This window comes from Podarcis cretensis (genome assembly GCF_951804945.1).
Source record: "Podarcis cretensis genome assembly, chromosome: 8".
In the NCBI taxonomy this organism is placed as follows: domain Eukaryota; kingdom Metazoa; phylum Chordata; class Lepidosauria; order Squamata; family Lacertidae; genus Podarcis; species Podarcis cretensis.
Genome location: NC_137177.1, coordinates 40,229,561 through 40,247,924, shown reverse-complemented (window position 1 = coordinate 40,247,924; position 18,364 = coordinate 40,229,561). Strand labels below are relative to the sequence as shown.

The following is an 18,364-nucleotide window of genomic DNA, read 5'->3' as shown; positions in this document are numbered from 1 at the left end:
AACATCAGTGCAACTTGGGTTTTGTTTAATATCCCTACTGAGAGACTTTGTAATTTTTATCCATTATTGCTCTGTAATGTTCTTCCTTTCAGTGCTGTATATTGAATTGGTTTCTTGTTCAGTAGAAATTTTCATTCAAAAAGCTGTCATAGTTTTACAGCTATCTAGCTGATAAAATGAGAGAGCATAAGGATTCCTATCTTTAAAGTATATCTAAGCAGACAGGTGTTCTAACAAACATAGTTCTGAAATTGAAGTTAGCCTTCAAGACTGAGATTTCTTGACTTATTTAGTTATCAAAACATTTTTATGGCTGAATTTTGCAAATTGGATTCTGTACCTATATTAGCCTTAAATTGCAGAATGTTCTGCATTAAAAACTGTTTCTGCATTTAGAATGTTGCAGGGAGAGCTGCAGAAGAAAGAGGGCCAACAGGGTAGGGAGTTCTAGAGGGGGTTAGAGGGGAGCAACAACAAGCTGTGTATTTAGTAAAGAGGCATATGTCTGCCATATGTCCCTTGAGAAGACTGCTGTGGTTCTTCCAAAGATGTTATTGGGAACTATGAGAGCTATATTGACAAATTGATTGTGCTATTAGCTACCCTTTTCTAAAAACCCAATCTGTAGGGGTGGCCCATAAATGCGGATCTAAGTCTTACTGTTTGGTAGGTTGGCCCCTTTGCAATATACAGTATTCTTGGAGGAGAAAGCCACCAATAGCTCCTAGGTACCACAATGGCTATGTTCTGCCTCCATTTTTGGAGACAGTGTGCCTCTGAATACAAGTTGCTGGGAACTGCATGTGGAGTGAGTGCTGTTGTGCTCAGGTACTGCTTGTGAGCTTCCCATGGGCATCTAGATGGTCACTATGAAAACAAGAGTTCTTGACTAGATGGGCCTTTGTCCTAATTCAGCAGGCTCTTCTTGTGCCTATGCCTTGGCAGCATATAGTTGGAATCACTGGCTACATCAATAGCATTCATACTTTTGCTAACTAGCTTGCATCTGGTAGAACCAGAAATCTTTACTGCAGATCCAATATCAGTTAAGCCAAAGATTTAACCATTAATGTATTGATCAGGCCATTTGTTTTCTCCTACTAATGGATAGTTTTACTGTTGACAGATTGAAGGACTATCCCCAGTATTGTCAGCACTTGGCTTCTATTAGTCACTTTATACAGTTCCCTCATCACCTGCAGGAGGTGAGTGTTAAAGGCATGGACAGTGAGGGGTGGGGGAGGACATCTGAATTGAGTTAGGTGTATTTGCATATTGAAAAACCTCAGCGTTCCATTAGTTTCATGCTTCAGGGTCGATTCAGTAGAAGGTTCAAAAGGATCTGGAAAACTTGAGTGTGAGTAGCCCATGCATCTGAGAGGAGAGAAACAGGTTAATCTTAATGCATGTCCGCTTTTCTGTAAACCTCCTTTCAAGGAGACCTGTAGCCCTTTGCCACTGGAAGTGTTCATTTGACAATTACTTTAATCCTTGCCAAGCAGCTTCTTATATGGTTGGGTTGTGCATGGTCTTTCCTAGCAAATAAATCCATACCGCTAGGCACAGCAGTCTGTCTGCCCAGACCTTCTGAAAGCAAACAAAACCAGGGACAGTGGAATTAGGATTCTGAAGGTCTGATCCAAAGGCTGTAGTCCAAACACTAAAAGCAATGTTGGTTTAGGATCTCTACGTTAGTAACACACCAATCAGTGGGGATTTCTATATTTTATATGCAGTATTGAATATTTAAATGTGATTAATAACACTGAAAGTCTTAGCAATTGTAGTTCTTACACCTTTGCTTCAGAAATGACAGCATTAGTCTCTTAGTTGTAACATCGTGTGTCATCTGTGGAAATGGGCTTCATCAGTGGTTGCAGGAAATTTGTTGTCCTTATCTAGACTGTAGGATTTGGAATATTTCTATCCCTGGATTACTTCAGTGTTTACTACTTTTTGCTCTCATTGAAGTCTGCAAGGAAGGCTTACCTTCCCTTGCAGAAGCAGGGCACATCTTGGATCTAGTTCCTGCTACTTCTGCTCCTACAGAATGGAAGAAAGAGGATGGAGTGGAAAATTCAGGGTTAACATTGGAATTGCTAATTGATCCAAGACAAAAAGGAAACTTCTAAAATATGTAAAATGTCTTTTGTTGCTGATTTCAGGCCATTTATGGAGTTTCATTTGTGCCACAAACTTCAAGGCCAAGAGTTTGGGGAGTAGTTCTAGAAGGCAGTTGTAAGATTTGTTACATACCTGTGGTTGAATGTGATTTTTAAGAGCTATATACTTCTTGTCTCTTATAGTACATTGAATATGGACAGCAGTCTAGAGATCCTCCTGTGAAGATGCAGGGGTCAATCACCACCCCTGGAAGTATTGCACTTGCCCAGGCCCAGGCCCAGGCTCAGGTTCCGGCAAAAACTCCTCTTGCTGGTCAAGTTAGCACTATAGTCACCACCTCTACTACCACTACTACTGTGGCAAAGACTACAATCACTCCAGTGGGTCGAGTCAGCTTCAAGAAGGATGTGCCAGTAAGTACATGAGCCATTTTACGGGAGGAAGTAGAATGAGATTACGCATGCATCAGTTCTTAGGAGTAAAACAAGGAAGATAAACCCCATCTAATGTTCATAGCATACACATATCACATGCAAAACCTCTGATACTGTAACCACAGTTACACTCTAATAAAAAGGATTTGTTTTTCTTGTATGCCAAGTCTGGATAATTACCTGGCCATTTTTGTTTTTTCTGTCGTTTTGCTATTAAATATCAAGCAGTTGTTTCCTTCCCTGTGTTGACGTTAGCTGCTTCTCCTGCTTTCTATTCTCACTCTTAGTTCTTCCAAACTGTTTTCAGTGGGCCGGTTTCAACTAAGGAATCCTGCTGGGTTTCCGTTTCTGGCTGTTGTTTCTTGTACCATGAATTTCCACTTTGTTTAATGAAGTCATTTTTTCCTTTCACTATTCAGTTGCCCATGTGAGCAAAAATCTTACTCCTCGTGTCTTATAGATTCCCAAGCTTAAGTTAACTCCTATCATTCACTAACACATAAACTAAATGTACACTCCTTTTTGCATGTATAACTGTTGTCTCCCTTTTGTAACTGAATTGTGAAATATTGTTTATGCTATAGCATAAGTCCATGATGGTCTGTTGTATCATTAACTGAATCAACTCACTTCCTCAAATCATTTTTCTTGTTCTGCAGCCTTCTATTAATACAACCAACATTGACACCCTGTTAGTAGCCACAGATCAAACAGAGAGAATTGTTGAACCCCCTGAAAACGTGCAGGAAAAGATTGCTTTTATCTTCAACAACCTGTCGCAATCCAACATGACTCAGAAGGCAAGTGTCGCACAACATTTTAGTCCTGATAATTTATGTTCCTTGAGTGATTCTTATACATGTAGAGAACTAACTAGAATTATGCCTATGTATGCATGCCAAAGGTTCTTTTATTTAGCAGCCTTCCAAAATTTTAGAATTGTAAACATCAAATAAATATAACGAATTAACATATAATAAGTAAAATCTAAAATAATTTTGGGATAGTCTTTTGTGCCTTTGGTAGTCCTTTAGCTGCTCATATATTGGGAAAATGTGATCAGATTTGCCTACCAAAAGGTCAAAAACTTTAAACCTTATCTGCTGCCAGATTTCTGCAGGGACATTTTATCATCTGCAACTGATACTACTTAATGGAAAAAAAGGCATTGCGTACACATTTATTCGATCGGGTCTCTGTATTGCATAATTGGCTCTCCATATTTCTAATTGAACATAAAAAGTGATGTTGGGTGCCAGACTCGGCTTACCTTAATCATATTTTACTTGATATAAGTTTCTTTTCATTTATGGCTTCCAAACCGTGGTAGAAGCCTAGCAAAATAACGCTTTGGCACACTTTACAATGTTTTAATATATGCTGTAAGCCACCCAGAGTTGCTGGGAAAACCCAGCCAGATGGGTAGGATATAAATAATAAAATCATTATTATTAATCAAGAGAAGTAGTATTATGCAAATCTATTTTATTTGCATGATTTCTAGAGATCTCTGGTTTTCTTGGCTGATAATATTTCTAGCTCAGAGTCCACACAGCATTGTTCATGATGAGTTAGCAGGAGAGGAAGAAATAAATTGCTTTACAGTAGGAAATAAATGGTTAATTGAAGTAAGCAAATCAATTAGTGGTGTGGTGCTAGTTAGGTTGCAAGTTTTGGTAACTGAATATTTTCACTGGAACGAATGCCTGTGAGTGTCACGAACATTATGTTTCATTGATCCATTTCCCTTTAACACGTTTATGGAGCCAGGTTGAGGAACTGAAAGAAACAGTGAAAGAGGAGTTCATGCCTTGGGTTTCACAGTACCTTGTGATGAAGAGAGTTAGTATTGAGCCAAACTTCCACAGCCTTTATTCAAATTTCCTTGACACACTTAAGAATCCAGAATTCAACAAAATGGTTCTCAACGAAACCTACAGAAATATCAAGGTGAGTGTTCCCAGTTGCTCTTTTTTGTGACATGAATGTTAACTGAAAAATATTTGCTTTCAGGGAGGCACTGCAAAGCAAAAAACTAAAATAAAAAATACTTTCTCCCATTTATACCACCACCTTCATAAGATTATGCTGCTGCTGCTGCTGCTGCTGCTGCTGCTGCTGCTGCTGCTTCTGCTGCAATAAAACAATGAACAGAGCTAGATGCTGCTATTTTGAAAACTAATTGAACTTGATCACCAAAGTAATGTGTTGGTGGACTACCTTGATTACTGTTTCTGTGCTACAGATGGGCCCCAGAGCATTGTTTCCTGTTGTCCTTCAGGGACCCAAACAATTGACTCCCAAATAAGTAGTTTGCCTTTCTAGGAGAAGTGATCTCCTGAGCAAGATCACAGAGAGTAAAGTACGCCACATCATTTTGCTGTTTTCAGTTGGTTAAATTGATTTTTCTGCTTTTAGAGCTCATGTTTTGTTTTATTCTGTTTTTACCTTGTGTACTGCTTTGATGACTTTATGCCTTGAAGCAGTCTATAAACTAGTTTAATAATGACATACACAGGCTATATTATAAGCATTTTATCACATATGTTTTAATATATTTCTGAGATTGTTTATTTACTTCTCTCCTTTTCTTTTTCTGCTTTATAGCTGTAGGCTGTATTTGGTTGACCAATTAAAATTTGTTGTTTGTTGTTTGAAATAACATTAGTCTAATTCTACAAGAAGATGGTTAATACACTTTCATGGATTTACCATAGTTTCCTGTTAACTAAGATTTCATCTCTCTGGAATAAAAATCCTTCAGGTGCTACTCACATCAGATAAAGCTGCTGCCAACTTTTCAGACCGGTCCTTGCTGAAGAACCTGGGTCACTGGCTGGGGATGATCACACTGGCTAAAAACAAACCCATCTTGCACACGGTGAGACTGGGTGGAGGAGAAAAACATAAACTGGCTTTAAGGCTAGAAACTTCAGTGCATGCTTAAATCAGCTCAATTTTTGGTGCCTTTTTATAATTAGGGGGGAAAGCTATGTAGAAAATTTACAAAAGAAAGGAATCTGATTTGTGGGTATGAGACTGCCCATTGCTGGGTTTAATTTATACTCCTTTTATTTTAGGACTTGGATGTGAAATCCTTACTGCTGGAGGCTTATGTTAAGGGACAGCAAGAACTTCTGTATGTCGTGCCATTTGTTGCCAAAGTTTTGGAATCCAGTGTGAGAAGTGTGGTAAGTATGATGTACAGTGTCCTGTGACAAACAAGTAGATGGGATTAGTCCAAGACCCTTGGCAGCCTAAGCCAACGCACAGGACAGTGCTCCTCCCATTGAATATAGAGAAAACAACTGGACTTTCAGATGAATCTTAGTTTAGTACTGGGGACAGGGGTTTTTGTTTTTGCTACTTCTTGACTGGCAGGCATGGGCAGGGAAGTAGGTGGACAGAGGTGATGACACTTCCAGACTCTTGCATATATTTTGTGTCATGTGTGTTAGTTCAAAGCAGAGGTGGGACCCTGTGGTAAGTGTTGATGATAGCTGGCAGCCATCGGCATCTGGAGGCCACTGGGTTCTCCTCCTTGGCTTAAAGTTTACAGCCTCGTGTTTCCATTGTTTTGCTAACACCATTTAAATGATGTTCTAGCCCCCTTTTTGAAACAGGACTGTTAACGTTATCATTCCACTCTTTTTGTAGGTTTTCCGGCCTCCAAATCCTTGGACCATGGCTATTATGAATGTACTAGCAGAGCTGCACCAGGAACATGACTTAAAAGTAAGTTTCAGTTTGCTGCTTTGAGCTCCTCCGCATTGCTTTGTTTTTGAACAACTTGTTACAATGCATCTGTTTGAAGATTTGAGCTTAGCTAGTGAGCTGTAGCCAGTTTAATGAGAATAGACTTTTTCCAGAAAATTACACATGTTCCAATGGTTTTCACCTCATTCAAAATATTTGCCTTGAAGCATGTAGCTCTTCGGAACTTCTTAAGATTTATATAGCAGGTATACATAACTAATAATTACATTATTAAACCTGAAATCATTAAATATTGTGCAGCTGAATCTGAAGTTTGAAATTGAAGTGCTCTGCAAGAACCTTGCCCTTGACATCAGTGAACTGAAACCTGGGAACCTCCTAAAAGACAAAGATCGATTGAAAAGTTTGGATGAACAGCTGTCTGCTCCAAAGAAAGATGTAAAACAACCAGAAGAGCTTCCACCAATTACGACCACTAGTAAGTGTCAAGGATGATTCATACAGTCATCCTTGTATCATACAAATATAGCCTGCACCTCACAGGGCAGTTAGTAAGGAATCTTCTTTCTATTATCTGTTCTCTCTTACTCTTAATATTATTACCACTACAACTGTTTTAGCAAACCTGGATACAGGGAATTCAGTTTAGGCCTGGGTAGAGTAACGTTTCACAAGATACCCTCCCACGCCCTGGTAATAGGAATATTACAGTAAATTCTAGTACTCATTCTACCTGAGCAGTTCACCTAATTCCAGATTGCTTTTCAAGTGACATCTCTGATATCAAAGATAATAGCGTTGTTGGACTTATCAGCATGACTTTAGACCTGAGCAAACACTGTCATATTGGTTGCCAAAATTCTTTTGTTTCCTATAAAACAAGTTTGTAGTATTGAATCTATGTTAGGACATACTCTGAAAACTTTTCTCCTTTTTGCTCTTGTATTTTCTCAGCTGCTTCTACAACACCAGCTACCAGCACCACTTGCACAGCTACTGTTCCCCCACAACCACAGTACAGTTACCATGACATCAATGTTTACTCCCTGGGAGGGCTAGCTCCACACATTACACTCAATCCAACGGTAAGCTTTTAGACCTGGTCACTTTGAGAAGACTTCCACCTTTAGGTTGGAAGGGATAATTTTATGCTTTCTTTCAATGGTGTATAAAAAGTTGACATTGACTCTTGGTTGTTTTGCCTTCTCAGATTCCATTGTTCCAGGCCCATCCACAGTTGAAGCAGTGTGTGCGCCAAGCCATAGAGCGTGCAGTCCAAGAACTTGTACATCCTGTGGTGGATCGGTCCATTAAAATTGCCATGACTACGTGTGAGCAGATAGTGAGGAAGGATTTTGCACTAGATTCAGAAGAGTCACGCATGCGTGTAGCAGCACATCACATGATGAGGAATTTGACTGCTGGTATGGCTATGATCACCTGTAGGGAGCCTTTGTTGATGAGCATAGCTACCAACCTGAAGAACAGCTTTGCCACTGCATTGCGGGTATGTTTGCAGTTTATAAGAGACTTTTTTTTGAAGCAGAATAAGTTAAACCCATGTTTTGTGGCATTACATTCTAGCAAGATTTGGCAGTACTCTGTTTCTCTGCAGGCAGGAGTTAGTTTCATGATGTATCTTAATGCCCTGCTCAGATTCCATAGTATAGAAAGGTGATGAGAATGCGGACCGAACTAGATTTGAAGTGAGGTGAAGGAAAGGATTCGCGCGCGCACCTTCTGCCTTCTGCAGTCCTGATAATTATTGCCTCCACTCAGCAGCTGTTGTTTGCATCCTGAGCTATGAATTGTGCGTTGAAGATTTCTGAAGACCACGTCTCATCTGTTACCATTTTCCATTGATTGAAGTTAATAACCCATTGTTAAATCCAGTCTCAAGTTGTCCTCTTCGTTGTTCTTTCCCTTTGCTTTTTCAGTGACATGCTGTGGAGAACTTCTGCTGTATTTTCCGGGGGGGGGGGGGATCCATTGTTCTATAAAATAACAGTGGATAGGGATATTGTCAGTGGATATTGTTTTCGCAGCTGGCTTGTTATTAAACTAACCATCGTTAGTGTTAAACCACAATTCCAGGTTCAGATGAAGCAGGAACCTGTGATCAACTAAAAAAGAAAGTGAAAACTTTTGCACTTCTTTTCAGCCATGCAAGAGGAGAGGAGGAGTGATGGGACAAGGGCATGGCTAGCAGGCTCATTCACATTTTGTTAAACTGTAGTTTAGACTTGTGGCCAATAAGTAGACTTTAGCATTTGCTTTAGTTCATCTGTGAAACAATTCTGCCTGACTTTCTGAACACTTGCTATGTGGCCCATGGTTGATGCAGCAACAACTTGCAAATAAAGGCTATGGAAGCAAGTGAAGTTTACAACAAACACACACAGCCTTGCAGCTGTAACTGCGCTAGTTCTTCGTGGAGTGAATCTTCTTATGTTCACTTTTCTTGGCATTATAACAGGCATGAGAATGCCCGTTTTGATATTGACGCTGAATAAAACCTTGCAGCACTAAGGAATGGTATGAGTAATGGCTTTACAAGAGTCTTGCCATTAGCAGATAAGAATTCTGTTGATTTGTCAGACAGCATTAATCAAGATAATTTTTCTTGATTTGTAGAAGAAACGAGAAGAAATAAGGGCAGCCTGTTACTGAAGGATCTTTTACTAAAGATTTTTTGCTGTGGTTTAGTAAAGCCATTAGTTCCAGTACATTGGTTTTTGCATTTGTGTATACTAATGAGGGAAAATATCCCATTACTTCATTTAGAGGGCACCTATGATAAGTGAGTTCAGTCCTATGCCTGGAACTTATTTCAGAAAAAAGCACATAAATAGAATTGCACTAGAAGTATGTAATGTGGGGCACATGCTAATTATTTGGCAGATTTTTTCCCTTTTGTTTATATGTAGATTTTGAATGAAGCATGTAATTTGCTTGATGGTTTACTTTATGCTAACTCCATACAAAGCGATGCCATATTTATGAACATCTGTAACTGACCTTATGAGTATTTGCTCTTTGTGGGCATAGTCCTTTTTTAATGGCTTGCTTTTTAAAATAGGCAGCCTCACCACAGCAGAGGGAGATGATGGAGCAGGCAGCAGCACAGTTAGCCCAAGATAACTGTGAGTTGGCATGCTGTTTCATTCAGAAGACAGCTGTAGAAAAAGCAGGCCCTGAAATGGACAAGAGGCTGGCCACTGTAAGTATGTTGCAGAGTTTCAGTTAAAAGTTAAATCATGTGATTACCAAGTCATTCATCTTTTTTTCTTCTTTTTTTCCAGGAATTTGAGCTCAGAAAACATGCCAGGCAAGAGGGTCGTAGGTACTGTGATCCTGTAGTATTGACTTACCAGGCTGAACGGATGCCAGAACAGATCAGGTTGAAGGTGCAAAATAAGAGAATTAAAATTATGATCAATGCCACAATATCAGTGGGGAGGCCTTGTTGGAATCTTCTATTTATCCAAATTTTCCTACTTTCTTTTAAGGTTGGTGGAGTGGACCCAAAGCAGCTAGCTGTTTATGAAGAATTTGCACGCAATGTTCCTGGTTTCTTACCAACCAATGACTCAACCCAACCCACAGGAATCCTAGCTCAGCCTATGAAGGTAGAAATCCAGTTGAGATGGTTGAAGTGATTTTGAGGTTAAAGTAAACTATACTCTGACCATTTATTTTACAAGTTATTGGGAGGCTTCCAGAAAATAGTGAGGTTGCTTATTGTTTGTGCTTCTCTTCAAAGCTATACAGTCTAATAGTATTATTTGAAAGTCAGAATGAAGTGCCACACAAAGAAATTTAGATTATGAACTCTGTGGGAGCTAATTACGTAAACCAGTTCACTGATTACCCCCCCCCCCTTTTAATCCATGACGATTTATCAAACACTTAATACTTTGTTTCATTATAAACTGTTCACAATAAAATCTGCAGATGGTTTGCTGTTTTAGCTAAATGTTAAGTGTAAAAAGTACCAGCCAATATTGCTGGTGAAAGCAGTAATGGAATGAAAAAGTTATTAAGAAATCTGTCATGATAAATGGTCAGAATTCTCATTCATTGGCATTCATTTAACTAATAAAGTATTCTTGATTTCTTTTAAATCAGCAAGCCTGGGCAACAGATGATGTAGCACAGATCTATGATAAATGTATGGCAGAACTGGAGCAGCACCTTCAGTCCATTCCTCACACCCTGTCTATGAATCCACAGACTCAAGCCTTACGAAGCCTCTTGGAGGCTGTTGTTGTGGCTCGTAATTCTCGTGATGCTATTGCAGCCCTTGGACTGCTACAGAAGGTTTGTGTATGAACTTGCTTCATTATATATCTGTGACTCCTGGGCCATGGAGAGAGGCTCACTTTATCCAAGGCTTTCTACTCTAGAAACGTGCACACGGTTACAACATTAAACTACTTGAACTGAGCACAGAATCAGAACAGTCAGGATTGAATACAGATTATTCTGGGAAAATACATACTGTTTAAGAAAAGCTGCCTTCCAAGTGGTGAGGAAGGATCCTTCTATAGTGGATATAGTGGTTCCTCCTGCCATCTGCTGGTTTTTGCTGTGTTTTCTGGGCTGTTGTGTAGGAGGCTTTAAAACAGTTGCTTGGGAATGTCTGTCATTAGAAGCCCTTTTACCGCCCAATTGCCGCATTCCCTTGTGGGCTACTCTTCCAAAGCTTGAGTGCTGGTGGTGAGCATTGTTGGAGGCAAAAGTACAAGGAGCAACTGCGATGATGATGATAATGGGCTGCATTCATACTATGCAAAAGCCACAGAATGCATTGTCTCCCGAGAGCAAAACAGTTCGATTCCTCTCCAAATGACTCAGTAAGATGTTGCATTTACGTGTTTGCTACTCTTCCTACAGGCAGTTGAAGGTTTGTTAGATGCCACCAGTGGTGCAGATGCTGACCTCCTCCTCCGCTACCGGGAATGTCACTTGCTTGTTTTAAAAGCACTGCAGGATGGCCGTGCTTATGGGTCTCCGTGGTGCAACAAGCAGATTACAAGGTCAGTGATGAAAGAATAAAGCTTTGAAGGCTGTAGAAGCTCTATTTAAATACGATTTTTTAAATATATTCTGATTTTGACCAACGTAAGGATTTCACCTAGTAAGTTACTGCCCTGTATCCCACTAAGTTACATAATGAGTTGCATGATAAGTGCCTTATGGATTCAGTAGTCAAGGGTTTGGGTCTTTCTCCTGAAATAGGATATTGGTGTAAGAATTAAGTTGGGTGATAAAAGAGGCAAACTAAATACCATTCTTGCAACTTAAACAAAACTGACCCCTGGTCTGGATTGAGAGTCTGGTGTGGTGGGACTTAAAACATTTGTCCCCCCCCCCCCAATTGCAGCTTCTATTTGCATTGGAGTGCCTGCACCTGCTACCTTCATTCAGAGATCAACATCCATTCATGCAGTGGAAGTTTCATTAAACTGTGGCAGGTGCAGGGGACATGAGCCGTGCTAGGGCCCCAATTCAGATCCCTACATGGGGCAGTTACAGTGACCTGGTGTTTCTGACATGAATGTGTGGAATAATTGCGGAGGAAGCTACCTCTCTGTGTGTTTTGGAACTTGAGATTGAGGAGAAAACAAAGTTAACACAAGAAAACATTAATTTTTCCAGGTGCCTGATAGAATGTCGAGATGAATATAAATACAATGTAGAAGCAGTGGAGCTACTGATCCGTAACCACCTAGTTAACATGCAGCAGTATGACCTCCACCTGGCTCAGGTGAGATACTGCCGCCAAGTTAGTTATTAAATCTCTGCTTATGCTTTAGAAGGAAAAGTGTTCACATTCTTGCCTTCTTTTTCTTGACAGTCAATGGAGAATGGTTTGAACTACATGGCAGTGGCATTTGCAATGCAGCTGGTGAAAATCCTCTTGGTGGATGAAAGAAGTGTTGCTCACATAACAGAAGCAGATCTGTTTCACACCATTGAAACTTTGATGAGAATTAATGCTCACTCCAGAGGGAATGCACCAGAAGGGTAATGTTAAGAGTGTTGAGTGCCAGTGAAGGAATGTTTCCTGCTAGTGCAAGTTTGGCAATGATGATGATGATGTGAGGCTCTGCCATTCCTGTCCACTCCTTTTACCTTGTGGGATCACTGTGTAATATCTACTGTGCTTCAGAGTGCCATCCCCCACCCAGTCCTGAATCTCCATTTTTAACAAACTATGTAGAGTGTAATCTACAAAATACAAGCTTGCTTTAACCATTGTTTAGTTTTCTATTTAATCCAGGCACAACTCTGATTTATTATGGGCCATTGCACATTTACTTCCAATTAAGAATCATACTACATATTTAGAAGTACCATGTGATAAGTCTTTTAAGACTGTTGCCACTCTAGCAACAATAGTCAGGGGAGATTTGAATGCTCTTCTACACCAGAAACTTGGTGAACATATAAAAAAAAAAGCCACCTTGGGGAAACGACTAGAATCCCTTTCTCTGGTTTGCAGTCTTCCAGTGTTTAGGGAGTTGCACGTATTGAGGAACATTCAGACATGGATTCTCCCACCTACTTTCTGAAATTGCCACCTGGTAGTTTAGCATATGTAATTCAAACCTTAAGTTTGCTGCAGGCAGGACTGACATGCCTTTTTAGGCCTGCAGTATTAGGCATGGTTTTGTGGAAGCACGCCCTAGTGTGACACCTTCAAATCTTCATTCTGGATGATTACACTGAGGGCGTAATAATAAGTGACAGATCAAAGGTTTTGAAAAGCAATATACCCCCCATCCCTGAAGCACTTGTAGTCCACTCTCCTAGATGTCTTGGGCTGAAGGACAGGCCATTCTTTTCTATTCTTGCCCAACTACAGCAGATCCATTCCCTAATGCCAGGCACTAGACTAGGTCACCTCACTTTTTATCTCCAAATTTATCTGGCAGTAATAGGGCACATTTCATTCAGATTCCTATTGTGTTTCTTTGAAGCTTATATCATGGAGCCATTGTGGGTTAGTGGATAGCATGTTGGACTTAAATCTAGGCGACTTTGGTTCAAAGGTCTGCTGAACCAAGATGCCAACTGGGCTCCCAACTCTTGCTCCTAAACCACGTCATAGTTTTGGTTGCAATAATATAATAGCATCTTGTACGCTATCTCTGTGGGACAAGGATGTGATGCAAATGTTTGAAATACAATGCTGTTGATTGTGGGGTATTTTTTTAAAACTATGCACATAGCACAAGTAATCTGAACCCAAGCATGTTCATTCTGGATCTCTCATAGGTTGCCCCAGCTGATGGAAGTGGTACGGTCCAACTATGAAGCCATGATTGACCGTGCTCATGGAGGGCCAAATTTCATGATGCATTCTGGGATCTCTCAGGCCTCTGAGTATGATGATCCCCCTGGCCTGAGGGAGAAGGCAGAATATCTCCTGAGGGAGTGGGTGAATCTCTACCACTCTGCAGCAGCTGGGCGTGACAGCACCAAAGCATTCTCTGCATTTGTTGGACAGGTAGAGCTTGGGGAAAGAAAGGTGCTTTTTATTCAACATAAGTAGGTTATGATGCCCTTGGATCAAGTAGAGTACTATGTAATATCGATCTCCCCTTTTTAAAAAATCCACTTTGCATGATGGCAGTACATGCAACATGTCATATCAGTGTACTGAAACGTGTTAGTAAATAGTTGTTTGTTTGTGCTGGCCAGTATCATGATGCTGGGGGCTCTCCACTGCATCCACTAGGAGGTTGTGTTCTTTAAATGAAGAAAGACCTGGCTGAGGGGGACTGCATGCCGTGGGGCGGTGGTCAGCAAGGAAAAGATTCCCAGTGCCCCACAGAGCTCTTTGGCTTTCTCAGGGTGGAGGATGTGTCATTGCTCCGAGGAGAGAAACCTAAGAAAGTTAGGGCAGAGTATGTACCTGAGCAGCAGCCGCCACCGCCAGTGGGCACTTCGTGCAGCTCTTGACAGTCCCGAGGTTCTTCCACTCATTTATTTTGTGCCCAAAGGAAGCAGCTGCTCTTCTGAAGGCAGATGTAGAGGTCATGTGGGTATGCTCCAAGGAGAATCCCTGTGCCCTCTGGGTGTGGCCTTTAGTCAGCCACCCTGAAGGGGAGGGTGACTGCCACCAGCCAGGTATGGCCACTGCTTGTACACTAATGCAGTTTCCTTAACTCAGTTTCCTCCCCCCCCCCCCGTGACTCTATGTTACAGATGTTAGAGAGGTGTTTGCAAAAGCTAGAATCTCTTTACATATGTAGGCATGGAATATGGCAAGTAGTTTGCCAGTTTTTTACTCCGCTACCACAGTCATCCTTCAGAGGTTCCAAAACTTCTTTGCTGCCTTATTTTAGTTGCATTTTAAGTAGCCACTCCACTCCCTGCTTGCATATGTGAATAAAGTAAATTGCAAGTCCTCTTCCAGATAGATATGTATTTATTAAGACTGCAGAAACAGTGGTACTTGCCATTAAAGTTTTGCCTTATTGGTGTATGGAGCACTTTGAAAACAGTGGCTATGAAAACTATTCAGTACTATTGAGGACAGCAAAATTTCACATGCCTTCGCCCCCAGATCCCTAGACATCTACCCGAAAAAGTTGCAGTGTCTCTGAAATGCAACATAATTTGCCTAAATAATGCACAAGTAAAACCAATAAAGATGTGTAGGGAATAAACTGAAAATCAGGTCTGCCTTCAGTGTTACGCTGACCCCTGCAAAATGCCAAAGTGAATGGATCACTGATGAATGGAGCCCTGTTGTTCAGTAGCAGAATTTTCTGTTCATATTTGCCACTTTAGTTGCTCTGCATTCTAGAGATTATTGCTTATGAAAAGCGTTTTGAATGCTTTCATAATGAGAATTTCATCCTGAATAACCATTGCTTTAAAAATTGTGATATCAGATCTTGTAAGTGACTGAAATATCTATCGACAATTTACTTATGAAACCGACAGGAGTAGCAATCCATTCTCATGGGCCTATGTTTCTAAGAGGGGTAGTCTTAACCCTCTTGCATTATGTTGCTTCCCTGCCTAGAATTTCACTTCACTACTTTTGCTGAGCACTTTTCTCCTACCCTCATGTGGAAGGGACCATTCACTTCTGCATCCTAGTCTAGCAGTGTGTCCCTGGAGGAGAAGCATGACTAGTTGGGCCTCTCAACACTGCAGAATTGATGTGTGGTATTCTGCATAAAGTACAGCTTCCATAGTTCCAGTCTACTCTAGAATGGTATTGCTCCTTCATATTCCAGTGTTTCGGAATGTACTCTAGAAACCTCTCAAGGAGATTATCTCTTGCACTTAATTCCTGTTTTCAGTGTCACCCAGAGGGTATTCCACCTGCCATTGTTTCCTGTGGGCCAAGCTTTGCTCTGAGGCTTCTGCCTCACTGCACAGATGGGAAGCTGCTACTCATGTTTTTGCTGCATGTGTGCTTGGGTTATTGTGTACAGGGTTTGATTCTTTTAAGGCATTTAGAGTTTATTTCTGCTCTGCCAGTCCAGTCTAGGAAGATTAAGATGATGGCCCTGTCTGCTGCTCCAGGTGGAGGTGCTATCCCACTGGTTGGGAATGCCCTCCAGGAGAAGCAGAACAGGAATTCACAGTAATAAATGTCCCTTTCTGCATATAGCATACAGCATCAGTAATGCCTACATACAGAGGCAACATGGGTGTTGTGTTTACTTCCTTGCCAGCATAGTTTCCTTTTCCACCTGGTTCCTGGATGTAGATGTTACCAGTGTGGTGTAGGACCTGATTACATAGAAATGATCTTATGCTACTATGGTTGGTAATGTAGGAATTGACCCTAAGAAGCATCACCAGCTATTTCTGTGCCAAACTGCAGTGTTACAGTCTAGCCCACTTGCTTTCCATCATGTCTAGATAGAACATTACTAGCTTGATTTTAGAAAAAAGAGGAGTTCTTTAGGTCTGAGTCTACCTTTTCCCCCATTACAGATGCATCAGCAAGGAATCCTGAAAACCGATGATTTGATCACACGATTCTTCCGTCTTTGCACTGAAATGTGTGTTGAGATCAGCTATCGTGCTCAAGCTGAGCAGCAGCACAACCCCGCTGCCAATCCCACCATGATCCGTGCCAAGTGTTACCACAACCTGGATGCCTTTGTGCGCCTCATTGCACTGCTGGTGAAGCACTCTGGGGAGGCCACCAACACAGTCACCAAGATCAACTTGCTCAACAAGGTTGGGAGCACCCTTCCCTGCCCCCAGTACCCATCTATCTTGAGTTCAGCTGGTTGTGAGAATGGGTAGTATATTTTAGAATTGTGATGACTGAGGCTGGTGGGAGTTGTAGTCCACAGGGCCAGGTTGGCAAAGGTTTCCTTATTAAATGAATGGGAACTGGTGCAGCATGTTTTTTTATGAACACAGACTAGGAGTTCCATGTTTTAAAATCGTGATCCATCTATGGATGGTGTTTGGCAGGCAATTGCCTTCTCTGTAAAAGGGATCCTTAGCTACATTGTAAAGAATTTCAGTGTACTATGCAGGATGTACTTGGAGCACTTAGGAAAAGCATTACATAAATTCTGAGTAAGGGTTTGAGATGTGCATATCTCTCGTTCACTTACATGTGAAAGGGCAGAAAACATTATTGTAAAGTTGCAGTCAAGATCGCCAGTTTGTTGTATTGTCTTCAAAAAATACTGAGTATGTGCATGAATTCCAGTTGGCATTGCAGTAATTATAAGCATACATAAAAGTTGCATTCTGAGCACATTGCCTTTTTTACCTCTAGGTTCTTGGGATAGTTGTGGGAGTCCTTTTGCAGGATCATGATGTTCGTCAAAGTGAATTCCAGCAGCTTCCCTACCACCGCATTTTCATCATGTTGCTGTTAGAATTAAATGCTCCTGAACATGTCCTGGAAACCATAAACTTTCAGACACTCACAGCCTTCTGGTAGGTATCATTTAATTGGATACTTTGGGTCTTTTCAAACTCTAGAGTTCTATGATTTGCAATGAGTCCACACCAGTTCACTCTAGTTAACACTAATCTTGTGTAATTTTAAATACGTTGATATACTTGGAGTCTATTTTGGTTACTGGAATAATTGCACATTAAGAAAACTTGTGGGCATATGTGGGATTCTTTCCCTATGTGGACTGTTCTCTAGTCTATGGAACCGATGCTTCTCAGCCTCTTGGTGTGAGGGAAGGGTTTTATACTGTTCTGTCTTAATCTCTGTGCAGTCCCACATTGGGATCTGCAGCTGTGGAGCTGGATTTAGAACATTCTAGAGCTTTAGCCAGATTCAATCCATGGTCAAGTTGGGACATGGATCCTGTGTTCCACTCAGGAGATGGTGCTATTCTAGTTGTACAGACTGCCATCTGGACACCTATGGGAATTTATGGCAACTAAAACGCTCCTTTACTTTAGTGGATCTGTTTATTAAAACTATGATTCCTATATGATACATTATTGTCTTGGATCTTAATTATGCATCTTTTACTACATTTGAATGGTTTGGGGCCACCATCATTCCTTGGAGAAATATTTGATGCACTTTTAAAATAAATGGCAAACTTGTAACCCTGGGGGTGGGCAGGGAGATTTAAATCTCCTAGTATAGTGCCATAGAACAAATCACATCCTCCCCGATCATCAGCTTGAACATTTGATGTGCAGGAAGGAGCTGATAACCTGCCCTTTTCATCTGATCTGCATGAGTCAGCTGGAGGTTCACAAATGCCCACTGCTGCTGGCATTTGGCCCTGTAGGGTTGGCCAAGAGTGAATGCTGGCTCTTGGTCCTTAAAATGTTTAACCACCTCTGCCTGATTTAGACTTCAAAGATGGTCTCAGTTCAATGCAGATTCTTGGCAGTGCTTTAAACAAATCTGACACAAAGCTTATGTTGTATGTTTTTATTTCAGTAACACATTTCACATCCTGAGACCTACAAAAGCTCCAGGTTTTGTTTATGCTTGGCTAGAATTGATCTCCCATCGGATATTTATTGCAAGAATGCTGGCACATACACCACAGCAGAAGGTGTGGCTGCAGTTTATCTTCTGTAACTTACGAAGCTTCCAAAGGGAATAAGGA

General features: G+C 41.0%; 1 protein-coding gene across 7 annotated transcripts in view; it reads left to right on the top strand.

The window, feature by feature from the left end:
• The window catches only part of CNOT1 (CCR4-NOT transcription complex subunit 1), a 59,994-nt gene that overhangs the window by 33,787 nt on the left and 7,843 nt on the right, over positions 1-18,364 (top strand). For 5 of the 7 annotated variants that reach the window (XM_079988361.1, XM_079988357.1, XM_079988358.1 and 2 more), the window contains 21 exons: positions 1,127-1,205; positions 2,307-2,537; positions 3,218-3,358; positions 4,329-4,508; positions 5,323-5,439; positions 5,639-5,749; positions 6,216-6,293; positions 6,576-6,753; positions 7,230-7,360; positions 7,486-7,782; positions 9,355-9,495; positions 9,578-9,682; positions 9,785-9,904; positions 10,404-10,595; positions 11,172-11,314; positions 11,937-12,045; positions 12,136-12,305; positions 13,560-13,812; positions 16,245-16,493; positions 17,050-17,213; positions 18,193-18,310. In XM_079988361.1, the coding sequence (XP_079844487.1) occupies positions 1,127-1,205; positions 2,307-2,537; positions 3,218-3,358; positions 4,329-4,508; positions 5,323-5,439; positions 5,639-5,749; positions 6,216-6,293; positions 6,576-6,753; positions 7,230-7,360; positions 7,486-7,782; positions 9,355-9,495; positions 9,578-9,682; positions 9,785-9,904; positions 10,404-10,595; positions 11,172-11,314; positions 11,937-12,045; positions 12,136-12,305; positions 13,560-13,812; positions 16,245-16,493; positions 17,050-17,213; positions 18,193-18,310 (3,307 nt within the window). The remainder of the gene's footprint in view (positions 1-1,126; positions 1,206-2,306; positions 2,538-3,217; positions 3,359-4,328; positions 4,509-5,322; positions 5,440-5,638; positions 5,750-6,215; positions 6,294-6,575; positions 6,754-7,229; positions 7,361-7,485; positions 7,783-9,354; positions 9,496-9,577; positions 9,683-9,784; positions 9,905-10,403; positions 10,596-11,171; positions 11,315-11,936; positions 12,046-12,135; positions 12,306-13,559; positions 13,813-16,244; positions 16,494-17,049; positions 17,214-18,192; positions 18,311-18,364) is intronic. The other 2 variants (XM_079988360.1, XM_079988359.1) reach the window with 1 other exon arrangement.